The sequence below is a fragment of the Amblyomma americanum genome, chromosome 8 (genome assembly GCF_052857255.1).
Source record: "Amblyomma americanum isolate KBUSLIRL-KWMA chromosome 8, ASM5285725v1, whole genome shotgun sequence".
Lineage (NCBI taxonomy): Eukaryota > Metazoa > Arthropoda > Arachnida > Ixodida > Ixodidae > Amblyomma > Amblyomma americanum.
In genome coordinates this window covers 77,992,479-78,007,776 of record NC_135504.1, presented here as the reverse complement: position 1 = coordinate 78,007,776, position 15,298 = coordinate 77,992,479, and the positions used below count along the sequence as shown (strand labels likewise).

Here is a 15,298-nt window from a genome sequence, read left to right as displayed (position 1 = left end):
ATGTCTTAACCTTTTTCATAAATTTTTCCATTCCTTGCCTTCTGATAACCCCTACATAAAAAGGGCCCATCGCATCGCCCGCTTTCGCCGTCAAAATACAGTGTATCCCCCAAAAGCCCATACCGTGACCTTTAAGCAATCATTTTTCCTACGTACAGCACGAGACTGCAATGACCTGCCCACCGAAGTTGCCACTATCATCAACCCACAAGCATTCAAGCGGCTCATCGAAAACCTCTCATCACAATTTATTTCCTTTCTTTCCCATAAACACCCACTCCCTCATGTTGTGTCTCGATTGAGACCTTTGAGGAAATGAATGAATGAATGAATGAATGAATGAATGAATGAATGAATGAATGAATGAATGAATGAACCTGTGATGATGCCCCAGTGCATTATCCTGCACCTGTTGTAGCGAGCCTGCAGTGGGATACAGTCCTGCAGAAGTTTAACACTTACCTGCTGCTCAATTTTATTGCTGGAAGGCCTGGTACTGCCGCAAGAGGAAGCCCCAGAATGGATGTTTAGCGTTATTTGAAAATAGTAACGCTTTTTGTTACTCAGCATTGTTTTCGTAACTCACCTCTTACTATAAAACACTATGAATGGGTTGCCACCACACATACCACACTTGATGTGCTAGCTTGGTTGAGCAGATATCTGGCCATGTGCAGGTTCTTATTTACCAGTTTATAGCTTTCGTGAGAGTTCATATTAAATTGACAGCATTCCTATCGATATGCTGCGCTCACTGATGTGCGCAACACCTGCATAAATGTAGCTGCCTGCTCAGAATTCCCCATATAAGGCTGAAATATGATATCTTTCTCGGAACTGCGAGAAGCTGGGGCTCCAAGTCATACTACACCCTGGCTTTCTCGAGCTTGGAAGTCCTTTTCACAGTTAAAGCCCCTTGATACACACAAACAGTCTCTGCTTAATCGTTCATAATTGCTGCCAACTATTATCTATCCTGTTTCATTTTGTTCCTCCTTCTGCTTAATTTAATTTAGCTGTAATTTGTTGCTTCTTCCAAATTACCTTCCTTCAACTAGCACAAGTGTCACCTTTCTGCTGTCCTTGTCTTTCAAAAATGAGCCCACTGCAACTCGTCCAACCCTCAAGTCTTCATTACTTGGCACGTATTTGCTTTGTCTGAAGTGCACACAGGTTGTGCTGTATTGCTTGTACAAAACTTCATTAGTGTACTGCTGATCAGGGTAACATTTGTTTGTTTTTACTTTCAAACAGAGGTGAGCAAATGGGAGAAAAAAGATAATGGGAGAGGATTTCATTCTAAAAAACTGCTTTGTCTGGATAACATGAATATTGAGGAAATGCTGACATGATAATAATCAGTGCTCCCCGGAAGGCAAGGCATGCACCCTGACGCAGTATGTGGGCTTTATGCATTTCTCTGCAAAAAGTGCATACAACTGAGGAAGTCCATTGCGTAGCGACGTCTGTCATTGTACCCTCATATGCTTGACACAAACTGGCTCTGCCAGGGTCACTCTTTATGTGTGGGAGCTAATGCAGGTACAGCTGTTCTGCCATTTTACTGTTGTGTATGAAAATAAGTGTGTTCATTCATAGTGATTACAGAGCAATGTGATATTTTATCACATGTACAAACCTGGTTATGTGGTGTGAATTTCGACAGTTGTATTGTTGAAGGCAGCATTTCATGAATATTTTGCATGTGTAGCTAGGCCAGCCCAAAGTGTGTATATGAATATCTATACAAAGTACGCATTTGTAAGATATATCACTTGTAATTATTCAGACAAATGTACACTTCCTTTTTTGTTTTACTTGGAGTTCATTGTTCTGCTTTGCATTTTGATGTGAAATAAATGACTGTGCACATTGTTACCTCCAGTGGGCACAGTTAATTTCTGACACTGATTTATTCCAGGTAGCGAAATCCACAGTATCGCTATGCGGGGAAAGCATTTCTCATTTCTCCCGCTGCACAGCATAGCAGAACTCTGCGATTCCTCCTCCCAAGCCGATGCCAAATCCAGCGCACAAACTGTCTGTATGCCGTGTACCTCTAACGACTGCAAAAAATAGTCGCTGCGTTATGATGGTGATGTGCAAAACACAAAAACACCTATTAGTTACACAACCCTGAATCAGTTTTTCTTTTAGTTGTTCAGTATCAGTGGCAAGTGCCAGCAACTGAGATGCCAGGTTAGGTGTATAGGTAGAATAAGAGAGTATGTAGCGATATTGTGTAGAAAGCTATATTTTCACTGCTTTCAGCTTTGATGTCAGGATTGTCAAAATTTAAACCACTGTGCCGAAACTTTGAAACTTAGTTCATATTAACGTGGCTGCATTCAAACTTTATAGCTGCAAGCGAAATGGTAGCGTAGTTAGGCTTGAAGATCAAGAAAAATGTGGAGTTTAATGCAAGAGACAGAAATGTCATCATTGAAACTGATACAGGAATGGAGCATGACAATATCGCAAGTGCCTCTCTTATATGATCGACCATGCAACATTCAGTTACCTGTGGATCTCTGGTGCATTGGTGAGGGCCGGTCGTGCCAGTAGTGCCAAATATGCAAGTTGCAGTGCGTAGTTGTTAAGGCGCCTCAGTACAAACATGTTGCTGCTGGTGATGCACTGCGCACAGTCAGGGATGTGGCCAGCTACTTCACGGATTTCACGGCAGCACACAGACTCGAGCACGGTGTCCATGGCGCGACAGCGGCCGCATTCACACCCAGGATAAACATCGTTATTATTATTATTGTGACTACTACTACTATTGCAGCACACAAAACTGCACTTGCAAACCGTCGCACCCGCAGCCGAAGGTAGTTTCGGAAAGACCACTTCGTGAATACATCAGGCGCGTTTTTGCGAGTTCTCGAATGGACGCACGCTCGCCACGAAGCATGAGACAAGCGAAATATCGTCTGTTTCAGGGAGCACGAGCAAAAAAATAAAAGAAATGAATAGAGGTGTGCGAATGGCTTGCTGGAGCGGCAAAATCACGCAGTCTCCGGCACTACATGTACATGGAAGAACACGTGCAAACAGTTCAGGGAGAAATGGCATCCAAACGGCGTAATGGGTGCTCGCGAAAAAATATATACGCATTGTTTACGCAAACAGCAAAGACCGAGCTTCAACATTCGGGGTTACACTTGTTAGTCGCCTCGCTTTTTTTGTCCGCGATATGTTTGACTGGCTCTGACTGACATAAATGACAAAGAGATCGGGCACAGCAGTTGGGACGAAAAGAAACAAAAATCCCTTAGACGAGCAGCAGAATAACACAGCAATACTACAGCCGCCGCGGTGGCTCAGTGGTTAGGACGCTCGGCTGCTGGCACGAAAGACGCGGGTTGATCCCGGCCGCGGCGGTAGAATTTCGATGGAGGCGAAATTCTAGAGGCCCGTGTGCTGTGCGACGTCAGTGCACGTTAAAGAACCCCAGGTGGTTGAAATTTCCGGAGCCCTCCATTACGGCGTCCCTCATAGCCTGAGACGCTTTGGGACGTTAAATCCCCATAAACCATACACAACAACACTATATACTTACCAGTTGACGTTGCCTTCACGCTCGGCGTCCGCTGGCACAACCTGAACTGCGTCGGGCCTGACGCTTGCCTCCTCTTCGGAATCACGCCCAGCGGGTCCAAAATAAAGTTGTTGTTGCCTCAAATACGATGGCGCATACCCACGGTGCGGGATTGGTCAGGGTTTGGTGCAGATCCAAACAGGAAAAAAACTCATCCAGGTTTATCTCAAGCGGTGTAAAAATAAAGTGGTTGTCGGGGTTCGCAAATGGGGCGTCTTCATCATCTGTGTCGTCCCCCGATGCCTCAAAATCAGTATCCTCGCCAAAATAAATTCTTCGCCATTTGACTCGGAGCTATTCGCCATTAATTTGCGACTTGCAGCTCCCGTCTCTCCGTCGTCTCCGTGTTTACGCACGTGGGTGTCAAGCAGACGACGTGCCCACTCGACGTCACGCTTTTCCGGGCACACGTGACAGCGCATTGTCTGGTTTTTGACGTCGTGTAGAAACCTGGCAACTACAAACCGAAACCGAAACTGGTGGATACAAATAGTACGATTGTTAATTATATAGTACGTGTTCGTGCTTCTAACATCGTGTACCAAGCTTACAGAATCTCTACGTATTATTTACAACCGAGAGATGCAACACAAAAATGGGGTGTCTGTACCCCTTTAACGTGCACTGACATCGCACAGCACACGGGCGACTTTTGCGTTTCGCTTCAATCGAAACGCTGCCGCCGTGGTCAGATTCGAACCCGGGTACTCCGGCTCAGTAGCCGAACGCATTAACCCCTGAGCCACCGAGGCGGGTGGGATCACATGGCAATACACAAAATCAGGGGCACAGGGTGATATGGGATGGGCGTCGTTCGAGAGCAGAGAAACTAGCAAGATGATGGCATTTGAGGAGCGATTGAGAGAAATGGGGGGAAAGCGGTGGGCTAGGAAAGTTTTCAGTAGCCTGCACATAAGGAATGCGGACACAAAGTAAAGAAAGCAAGCTAGAAAATTGACAAGCAAATATGTGTACAGCAAATTATCGGTTAAGATAAAGGTTAAAGAAACAGATACAGCTCTGTGAAAAACACGGATGCTGACGAAATCGGCACTTCATGAGTAGATACAGAATGTTTAAGCAGGGAATTGCCATAAAAAATATTTACGATATTAACAGGAGAAGCACTTTGGTGTTCGATGCCAGGACGGGAGTTTTGCGGTCTGTGGAGTCGGATACAACGAGAGAGATGGACATGTTATACGGCGCATGTGGAAGGAGCAGAAAATGGCTGAGCACTTGATAATTTTCTGCATAGAGCTCCACCCTACAGTGGAAAGCAGCGGGGCTGATTTATTCAAAGCACTGGTGTTTAACGGCGGTGACGGAACAGTATATTTTAAGCGGGTAGAAGTAACCAGGAGAAGGTTATCTGATTGGTGGCAAATATCAAGGCAAGACTGCAATTTCACGAGCTATGGCTAGGTGGCTTGAGCCACCGCCCAATCTATCCGTGCATCCATCCATCCTTCCATCCATCCATCCATCCATCCATCCATCCATCCATCCATCCATCCATCCATCCATCCATCCATCCATCCATCCATCCATCCATCCATCCATCCATCCATCCATCCATCCATCCATCCATCCATCCATCCATCCATCCATCCACACTGATCTCCATTAGGGGGCTGGATGCCGCATAAGGCGCTCGAAAGTGAAGCCACCGGAAGTTGGGTGGCATGTCTCGGAAGTCAGCCTTTGGCAGTGCAAGAAATCGGACATCAGCACGGTTTTTAAGTTTTAGTTTTCGTTTCCCGCTTAGAATTTTGTTTTTTCGACGTTCTCGTCTTTCTTCGTGACAATGTCTACCTGTTGCGCCGTCAACTGCATGAGGAGAGCAGCAAATTAACTGAGAAAGACGTTTCAAAAATAAGGGTTCATTGCATCGCTATGGGACGACACTAGCAGACGACAGAACGTCGCTGCACACAGTACGTACGGAGCCTTGTCTGCTCAACAGTGTCGTCCTGTTGCGCTAGCGTCGCCAACTCTACTCTTTGTTGTGATGCACGTTGTCGCGCTCTAAGCCCAAGTTATACCATCAATGGGGGACAAATTTAAGAAAGAATAGGTGGAAACCTTCATTATGCAGCCGACTTAAATTTGCAGCGACCATTTTACCGGATTATGTTTAGACCGAACCGGAGCGAGCAAGGGCGAGGCCACAATCTGGTGAGGTGCCGTCGGTGTTCTGCTGGTTCACATTAGCGCGTCCAAAATGTATATAGTACTGCTTTTTCGACGGAGAGTATCAAGTACTGTTTCGTACTGTCGCAAATTATGCCTGAATGGGCTTTTATTCGTGATGCTTTGTGCAGTTGACTTCTAACAGCGCTTATCACATGCGCTGCTGAATTCGCCTTTCTCGTCAGTCGTTCCTCTCGTACTGTAGATGAAATGTGGCTGTGCTATAGAGTTAGATTAAAAATACGTATGGACGGTAAATGACACGCTAAAGCGATAAAAATCACCTGTAATCGATGAGAAGAGACATCGTCCGCCACCAACCCGAAATTGAAATAGCGGCAGCTGTATAACGAGTGGCTTTTCGAGTGTCAGGATTTCCGCGCCATTGCCTTTTCTTCGCTACACGAAAGTTCGTTTTAAAGATGACTTAGGCTCATCGTCATTCCACTGCTTCTGCTAATTACGCTCGGAAGACAAGAGCCATGTCAGAAAATAGTGTTTAATGCACGTATCCCTTTGCCGCGGCATGGTGAGACATGCATGTCTGTTCAATACGGTTCCTCCGAAATTAGTGTTCCCAAGAACAATGCTTACATTTATCACGTTCAGCTAGCTTATTCCTTTGCTATTACAGTAGACGTGCACGAAAACAACGCGAAAAACTGAGGACGGAAGGATGAACGACGCAACTTTTTGCATTGAATAATAATAATAATAATTGTTTTTTGGGAGAAAGGAAATGGCGCAATATCTGTCTCATATATTCGTTGGACACCTGAACCGCGCCGTAAGGGAAGGGATAAAGGAGGGAGTGAAAGATGAAAGGAAGAAGAGGTGCCGTAGTGGAGGGCTCCGGAATAATTTCGACCTCCTGGGGATCTTTAACGTGCACTGACATCGCACAGCACACGAGCGCCTTAGCGTTTTTCCTCCATAAAAACGCAGCCGCAGCGGTCGGGTTCGAACCCGAGAACTCCAGATCAGTAGTCGAGCGCCCTAACCACTGAGCCACCGCGGCGGGGGCATTGAAATACACAGCAGACACCGAACTTCCGGGACATGCCATCCAACTTCCGGTGGCTTCACCTACGCCCACTTCAGAAAGCGGGAATGCTGCATCCAGCCACCGAGTGGAGATCAGGGATCCATCCATCCATCCATCCGTCCGTATCCATCCATCCATCCATCCATCCATCCACCCACCCACCTACCCACCCACCCACCCATCCATCCATCCATCCATCCATCCATCCATCCATCCATCCATCCATCCACCCATCCATCCGTCCGTATCCATCCATCCATCCATCCATCCATCCATCCATCCATCCATCCATCCATCCATCCATCCATACACCCACCCACCCACCCACCCACCCACCCATCCATCCATCCATCCATCCATCCATCCATCCACCCATTCATCCATCCATCCATCCATCCATCCATCCATCCATCCATCCATCCATCCATCCATCCATCCATCCATCCATCCATCCACCATCCATCCATCCATCTGATCCATTTTCCCCACTGATCTCCTGGATGCCGCATTCCCGCCTTCCGTAGGGAGCGCAAGTAAAGCCACCGGAAGTTCGATGGCATGTCCCGGAAGTCGGTGTCTGCTGTGTACTTCAATGCAAAGAGTTGCGTCGTTCACCCTTCCGTCCTCAGTTTTTCGCGTTGTTTTCGTGTAACATCTACTGTAGTATCAAAGGAATAAGCAAACTCAACGCTAAAAATGTGTGCATTGTTTGGGGAACCCTGCGCTTTCAGAGAAACCGAAGAAAACAGGCATGCAGGTACGTGCATTAAACACTTTTTTCCGATCTGGTTCTTGTCTTCCGAGCGTATTTAGGGGAAGTAGTGGAATGACGATGGGTCTAGGTAATTTTAAAAGCAAATTTTCGTGTTGCAAAGGAAACGCAATGGCGCGGAAATCCTGAAACTCGAACTGCCGCTATTTTAGTTTCGGGTTGGTGGCGCACGATGTCTTCTTTTTATCGACGGCAGGTGATGTTTATCGCTTTAGTGGGTCATTTACCTTCCAGACGTGCTTTTAATCTAACTCAATAGCAGAGCCACGTTTGGCCTACATAGCATGAGATAAACGACTGGCGAGAACGACGAATGCAGCAGCGCATGTGACAAGCGCTGTTTGAAGTGAACTGCACCATGCATTACGAATAACAGCCCATTCTGGCATAATTTGCTACAGTACGAAACAGGTACTTGATACACTCCGGCGAAAAAGTAATACCATATACCTTTTTGGACGCGCTCATGTGAAACAGTAGAACACCGACGGCACCCCACCAGATTGTGGCCTCGCCCTCACTTCAACATAATTCGGTAAAATTGTCACTGCAAAAGTCGGCTGCCTAATGAAGGTTTCCACCTACCCTTTCTTAAATTTATCCCCCATTGATAGTATCATTTGGGGCTTAGATTGCGACATCGTGCATCACAACAAAGAGCGGAGTTGGCAACGCTAGCGCAACGGGACGACACAGAGCTGAGCAGACGAGGCTCCGTACGTACTGTGTAGCTAGCGACGTTCTGTCGTCTGCTTGTGCCGCCCCATAGCGATGCAATGGACCCTTATTATTGAAACGTTTTTCCCGAGGACTTTGCTGCTCTCCTCATGTAGTTGACGGTGCAACATGTAGACATTGTCATGAAAAAGACGAGAACGTGGAAAAATACAAGATGCTAATTGGAAAACGAAACTAAAACTGAAAAACCGTGCTGAAGCCCGATTTCGTGCACTGCCAAAAGGCTGACTTCCGGGACATGCCGCTGAACTTCGGTGGCTTCACTTTCGCGCACCCGATGCGGCGTCCAGCCCTTGGTGGAGATCAGTGATATTCCCCGAGTTCAGAGGAAATGCCGTTCGAATTGAGAGATCAAGTGTTACCAGAAGAAATTTCAAACCGTAAATGTCGTTTTCTGTCGCTGCTAAATGCACGGGGAAATTACACAATCATGGTGTGCTCCAGTAAGTGTAATAACCAGAGACCGGCAAATGCCCTCATTTTTACTTTTCTTCCCTCACCCTCACTTCTGAATCCATACATGGGAGAACACGTGCAAACTATTCAGGGAGAAATGGCATGCAAACGGCGTAATGGGTGCTCGCGACAAAATATATACGCATTGTTTACGGAAACAGCGAAGACAGAGCTACAACATGCGGGGTTGCACGTGTTAGTGGCCTCGTGTTTTTGTCCGCGATATGGTTGACTGGCCGTGACTGACATAATGGCAAAGAGATCGGGCACTGCAGTTGGGACGAAAAACAAAAATCCCTCAGACGAGCAGCAAAATAACCCAACACTACTTACCAGTTGACGTTGCCTACACGCTCGGCGTCCGCTGGCACAACCTGAACTGCGTCGGGCCTGACGCTTGCCTCCTCTTCGGAATCGCCGACCAGAGGGTCAAAAATAAAATTGTTGTTGTTGTTGCCTCAAATACGATGACACATACCACGGTGGGGAATTGGCCAGGGTTTCGTGCAGATCCAAACAGGAAAAAACTCATCCAGGTTTATCTTAAGCGGTGTAAAAATAAAGTGGTTTTCGGGGTTCGCAAACCACCCGCCGCGGTGGCTCAGTGGTTAGGGCGCTCGACTACTGATCCGGAGTTCCCGGGCTCGAACCCGACCGCGGCGGCTGCGTTTTTTATGGAGGAAAAACGCTAAGGCGCCCGTGTGCTGTGCGATGTTAGTGCACGTTAAAGATCCCCAGGTGGTCGAAATTATCCCGGAGCCCTCCACTACGGCACCTCTTTCTTCCTTTCTTCTTTCACTCCCTCCTTTCCCCCTTTCCTTACGGCGCGGTCCAGGTGTCCAACGATATATGAGACAGATACTGCGCCATTTCCTTTCGCCAAAAACCAATTATTAATTATTATTATTCGCAAACGCGGCGTCGTCTTCATCGTCTGTATCGCCCCCCGATGCCTCATAATCAGTGTCCCCGCCAAAATAAAATTCTTCGTCTTCTGACTCGGAGCTATTCGCCATTAATTTGCGACTTGCAACAACCCGCCGCGGTGGCTCAGTGGTTAGGGCGCTCGACTACTGATCCGGAGTTCCCGGGTTCGAACCCGACTGCGGTGGCTGCGTTTTTATGGAGGAAAAAACGCTAAGGCGCCTGTGTGCTGTGCGATGTCAGTCCACGTTAAAGATCCCCAGGTAGTCGAAATTATTCCGGAGCCCTCCACTACGGCACCTCTTCCTTCTTCTTTCACCCCCTCCTTTACCCTTCCCTTACGGCGCGGTCCAGGTGTCCAACGATATATGAGACAGATACTGCGCCATTTCCTTTCCCCAAAAACCAATTAAAAAAAAGCTCCCGTCTCTCCATCGTCTCCGTGTTTACGACGTGCGTGTCAACTTGCAAGGGTGGTCAGACGGGCTAGTTGGTAGCTCATATTTGGAAAAACAGCGCACCTTTAGACACGGACAGAGGCAGATATAACGACGTGCGTGTCAAGCAGGCGATGCGACCCATTCGAGGTCACGGTTTGCCGGGCCCACGTGACAGCGCATTTCCATTCCATTCCAAAAACCTTTATTTCCACCAGAGAAGAGGCTCCCCTACTCCCCATCTCTGGCACGCAGGCCTAGGGGTGGGGGCCGGGAGCCTCGCATCTAAAGGCAGGCATAGAGTTCTTGGTCTCTTGCAGCCTCCAGTGCCAGGTGAATGACTTTTTTCTGCACGGCGGGGTCGCGCTTTGCAGAAGGGTTTCCCAGGCTTCCTTGCTATTTATTCCTTCTTTAATCCCTGGGGAGTGTGTACATTCCCAAATGATGCGATCTAGGGTCCCCCTATTCTCACATTTTTTGCATTTTTCCTCTATTTCCTTTTCCCTAAATACGTTGTGATGCCCACACCGGGTTTATGAAGTTCCCAGCTTGTAGTCTACGCCATGTTGTAGCTTCTTTATTCCCTAGTGTTTTGTCCGGCGGAGGGAAAATCCTCCTTTGACTTCTATAGCTCTCTATTATTTCTGCATAGCTGATCAGTCTCTCATCCAGGTCCTTGCAGTCGGGCGGCTCTCCCCTGGCTCGGAAGTAGAGGTCTCGAGCCAGGGTGTTTGCCGCCTCGTTTCCAGGGATGGATGCGTGAGCTGGTACCCACACGATGCGTACGTCCCTCCCAATTTCCTTCTTTTTTAGAATTTGTGCTGCTTCTAAGGCAATCCTCCCTCTGCCATAATTGTAGACTGCAGTTCTGCTGTCACTAGCTATAATTTTGGCCTGCGTTCCTACGCATGCGAGCGCTATTGCGACTTCTTCCGCCGTTTCCGGGTTGCGGCTTCGAATGGATGCTGCTATCTCAGGTTCCCCCTTTCCGTTGACCACTGAGGCCACGGCTGCTCCTAGCTTCCCACTTGCTGCATCTGTGTATGCCACTGCTTTCTTATCTAGACTGTCCAGTCCTCTGGCCATGGCTTCTGCCCTCTTTTCTCTTCTTTCCTTGTTGAATTCTGGGTGCATATTTTTGGGCAATGGGTCTACTCTGATCTTTTCCCTAGCACATTTTGAATGTCTTGTTTCTTTTGCATCCCCCTGTCGGTTTGCCTGTCGACCGCTTCTAGTATAGCTCTGCCGGTGCTCGTCCTGCTGAGCCTATCTAGCTGCGCTGATCTTACCGCTTCAGCTATCTCACTCCAGTTGTTGTGAAGCCCCATATTTAGTAGCCTTTCGTTTGAGGTGCTTATTGGCAAGCCCAGCGCCTTCTTATAGCTTTTCTTGATTATGGCATCAAGCTGCCTTTTTTCTGTTGCCCCTATCTTGAGGAAGGGGGTCGCGTAGCTGATCCTACTTAGTATATATGCCTGTACTAGTTTCATTAGGCTCTTCTCTTTGAGGCCTCTACCTCTAAGCGATATCCTTCTGAAAATTCCCGTGACTTTCCGTCGCAAACTTGTCCAATCTTTTTAGGGTTTCATCATTGTAGCCGTTACTTTGTATGAATAGGCCCAGAATCCTGATCATATCTACCTTAGGCACCAGTTTTCCTTCCACAGTGATTTTAAAGTCCTCACCCTGCTTGAGCCTGTTTCTTTTTGGGTTGTATACCAGAAGCTCAGATTTCTCTGGTGAACATGCCAGTCCTCTTTGTGCTTCATACTCTACCACAGTGTCTGCTGCCTTCTGGAGTTTCTTTTCTATTTGCCCGTCGTCTCCTTTGTTTTATCCAGACATTGATGTCGTCTGCATACATACTGAACTTTAGACCCTCTATTCCTTGAAGTAATTTAGGTAACCCTCTCATTGCTATGTTGAAGAGGAGTGGGGATAGTACCGACCCTTGGGGGGTGCCCCTGCTGCCCAGTTCTATGTTCCCTGATTCTATGTCCTGATATTTGATCCTCGCTGTTCTCCCAGTTAGGAAGTCCTTGACATAGTTATATGTTCTCGGACCTACCTCTAGACTATGTAGTTCCTCTAGTACAGCGCATTGTCTGTTTTTTGACGTCGTGTAAAAACTTGGCAACTAGGAACCGAAACCGAAACTGGTGGGTACAAATAGTACGATTGTTAATTATATAATATGAGTTCGTGCTTCCGACATTGTGTACCATGCTTACAGAATATCTACGCATTATATACAACTGAGATGTGCAACGGAAAAATGTGGTGTCTCTACCCCTTAGAGTAGCCTTAAGTTCCCGAAGTGGTCGAAATTATTCCGGAGCCCTCCACTACGGCCCCTCTTTCTTTCTTCTTTCACTTCATTTTTTTCCTTTCCCATACGGAACGGTTCGCGTGTCGACCAAGATAAGTGAGACAGTTACTGCGCCAAAAAAACGAAACAATGTGCTTCCAAAGCGAATCTCTCTACGCCACGTTTTCTTTTATAACCTTGCTAGAGCAGGAACACGTTGCCTAAAGCCTGACTAGGAAACCCTCATCCCTTTCCAGATGCCCCTTACTTCTTTGTCCTATTTTATTATCCCTTCACTAGCGCCACCTTGAAAGCGTTGCACTTCTGCTTTTTCATTTTTTCTTGACGCGCTTGAGGCTACCTTTAAGGCCACCGCGCCAACCGCGCGGCAACGAAGTTCGACAAAGTCAGTATAATGCACGTGCTAACCAATACTGAAGTGTGTTGCGTACAACAGTTCACACAAAGCGTGTAACCGGCACCACTTGTAAGCAGTGAAAACGTTAGACATGACTAGCCTTCCTGCACGCCGATCGTTCCGACTGTAGTGTGCGACTTGCGGGCCTGTGTTTTTGCCATCGTCCCTCCACTCATGGTAACGGTGTGAGAAGAAAAATGCAGCGTATTACGGCCGAAAGAGAGTAAGCTTTGGGCATTTTGGGAGGTCTCATATGTTACGGCAGGCAAGTGCGCAGCTTGCTTGCCTGTGCTGTTTGTTTCTACGTTCGTCGCATGCGGTCACGCAGCGCGGAATTGTTACGGAGGCACCACCAGTGCCCGCGATTACGTTTCGTCTTGGTTTTGTGTGTTTAACGGCCAAAGTTACTCAGCCTTTGAGGTCGCCGTAAGGGAGAACTCCGAATAATTTTAATGCATTGACATCGCACAGTACACGGGTCTCTACGTCTCGCCTCCATCGAAATGCGACCGTCGCGGCCGGCATCGAACCTGCGATTGTCCGACCCACCTGCGCAAGTGTTATGCAGCCAGACTATCTCAACTTTATTATGCTCGAGACAGCCGCATTGGAAACCATTTTATTCAAGGGCTCTGCGTGTGGATGGGACTAGACGGAGCTGCCGTCAGATGGTCTACGACCCAGTGGTGTAATACTGAGCATACAGTGTGGCTGATTGCAGTGTGCACGGACGGGAAGGCTCGTAAACAAGCAGTTACAGCGCTCTGTCTTCCAGCGCGCAGTGGAAAAATGTGTCAAGAAAACGTCACCATCCGGCCTGCCAGACGGCGTGAAAGTGGCAAGTTCACCTGACATTTTGGTGCCACCTGTATTAGTTGGTGATGATGCATTCCCAATAGGCAGGAACCTCATCGACAAAAGGCTCACAGAGGACAAGAAGATATTCAACTACTGGTACTGAATACAACATTTTGTGCTTTAAGGCTGATTCCTTCAGTCACTTGATCCAGATGTTTGATAGTGCGTCATCTTGCCCTCCCCTTTTCATTGTTTTAGGCACTGTCCGTGCCTGTTTTTGCACTTTTGTGTGCGTGCTTTGTAGACTGATATGTATTTTTGCTTTTAAGGTTGTCCCGTGCACGACGCGTTGTTGAGAATGCCTTTGGAATACTTGCCAATCGGTTTCGCTGCCTCCGCATTGTGATCAATGCCAAGCCAGAACGTGCTACAGCGATTGTGGACGCGGCGTGTGTGCTACACAACTTTTTGGGAATGGATGGTATAAGTGATGGAGATGCGCATCTCAAGCTTGGTGACACCTTAGAACTTTCTATGTAGCCTTCACCTCGTGGAAGGATTAATGTCATCGGTGCAGCAGTATGACAACAATTGTGCAGCTTCTTTGGCAACGAAGGTGCTGTACCATGGCAGCGTGAGGCTACCCACATAGACGTGAGCAAGTATTGACAACAGTGAAACAGTGTTTAAATGAAATGTTTAAAAAAGTTTTTTATTCCTGACTTGCTCATATCACTTGAAAATCTCTATGACCTTCAAAATCTCTGCCTGACAGGACAGCACTTTCTCTCTGGCACAGACTTAATATGTGCAGCGACCAGTTTTCCGAACTGCTCTGCTGGATCCTCTGGCTGCACATGCACATCAAATGAACTGGCTAATTTTTCCAGTATTTGCTGGCAGTCGCTCCAGCGAGCACTCGACTTTTGAGCCCGTTCATTTCTCCTCCTCTTCTTGCCTGGTGCTGACCTGGAGAGGGTGGGGCTGGTGCTGCCTGGGTCTCAAGTATGCCAGACTCTGCTGCAGTTCTCCCTACAGCTCCGTTTGTGTCTTGCTGTGGAGACTGAAATGATAAAAAAATGATAATGGTCCTAATTACTGCTTTCAGTGTGTTCAATACACTTGGTCGGAGGTCTTGGAAGTTATTGTAATTGTTATTGAAAAGTAGCAAGTACAGTTATTGCAGGAAAATTTTTTCTCAGACCTCCTATTCGAACTTCAAAAACATAAGTACATACTGAACTCTTGCCCCAAACGTGCAGTTCTTACTGCAAACATAATATGAAGGAAGCCAACAGCCATCTAAAGCCAGGAAAAACAAGGCGAATGTTTCAATTTTTTTTGTTTGTGGTGTTGAAAATTGGGGAACTATAATTATTTTATGCCTTATTGGAAATATTCTTGAGCGATAACATTATGATATTTAATTTCCCATTTATTAGCTCCGCAAACAAAAAAGCAAGCAACATTCCTCTATACTTGCTTGGTCTGCGATGGTGGCTGGCTTTCTTATTTATGCCTAATGAGCCCCTCATTTCTCTATCCTTGTCTGTTTTGCAGGCTTAATCTGCTATTTTTACTGGAGGTCATGCGCACACGCGCCACGCC

The 15,298-nt window shown here is 47.2% G+C and overlaps 1 protein-coding gene and 1 long non-coding RNA gene across 5 annotated transcripts in view; one reads left to right on the top strand and one right to left on the bottom strand.

Moving 5' to 3' along the window:
* Positions 1 to 1,942: 1,942 nt before the first annotated feature.
* LOC144102520 (uncharacterized) lies at positions 1,943 to 6,101 on the bottom strand. The gene is made up of 3 exons (XM_077635774.1): positions 6,079 to 6,101; positions 2,522 to 2,779; positions 1,943 to 2,057 (listed from the first exon to the last, which is right to left on the bottom strand). Exons 1-3 carry the CDS (start codon positions 6,099 to 6,101, stop codon positions 1,943 to 1,945), a joined length of 396 nt encoding a protein of 131 aa, XP_077491900.1.
* Positions 6,102 to 12,821: 6,720 nt separating this feature from the next.
* The window catches only part of LOC144101949 (uncharacterized), a 196,921-nt gene continuing 194,444 nt past the window's right edge, over positions 12,822 to 15,298 (top strand). For all 4 annotated transcript variants that reach the window (XR_013308110.1, XR_013308113.1, XR_013308111.1 and 1 more), the window contains exon 1: positions 12,822 to 13,115. This is a non-coding gene — a long non-coding RNA (uncharacterized LOC144101949). The remainder of the gene's footprint in view (positions 13,116 to 15,298) is intronic.

What these genes read in the sequence shown, in the direction of transcription:
- LOC144102520 (XM_077635774.1), bottom strand. Translation starts at nt 6,101, where the DNA reads ATGTCTCTTCTCATCGATTACAG. An exon ending in TCTCTTCTCATCGATTACAG is followed by an intron (nt 2,780 to 6,078) that starts GTGATTTTTATC and finishes GTGCTGCAATAG; the next exon opens with TAGTAGTAGTCACAATAATA. An exon ending in AATGCACCAGAGATCCACAG is followed by an intron (nt 2,058 to 2,521) that starts GTAACTGAATGT and finishes CAGTCGTTAGAG; the next exon opens with GTACACGGCATACAGACAGT.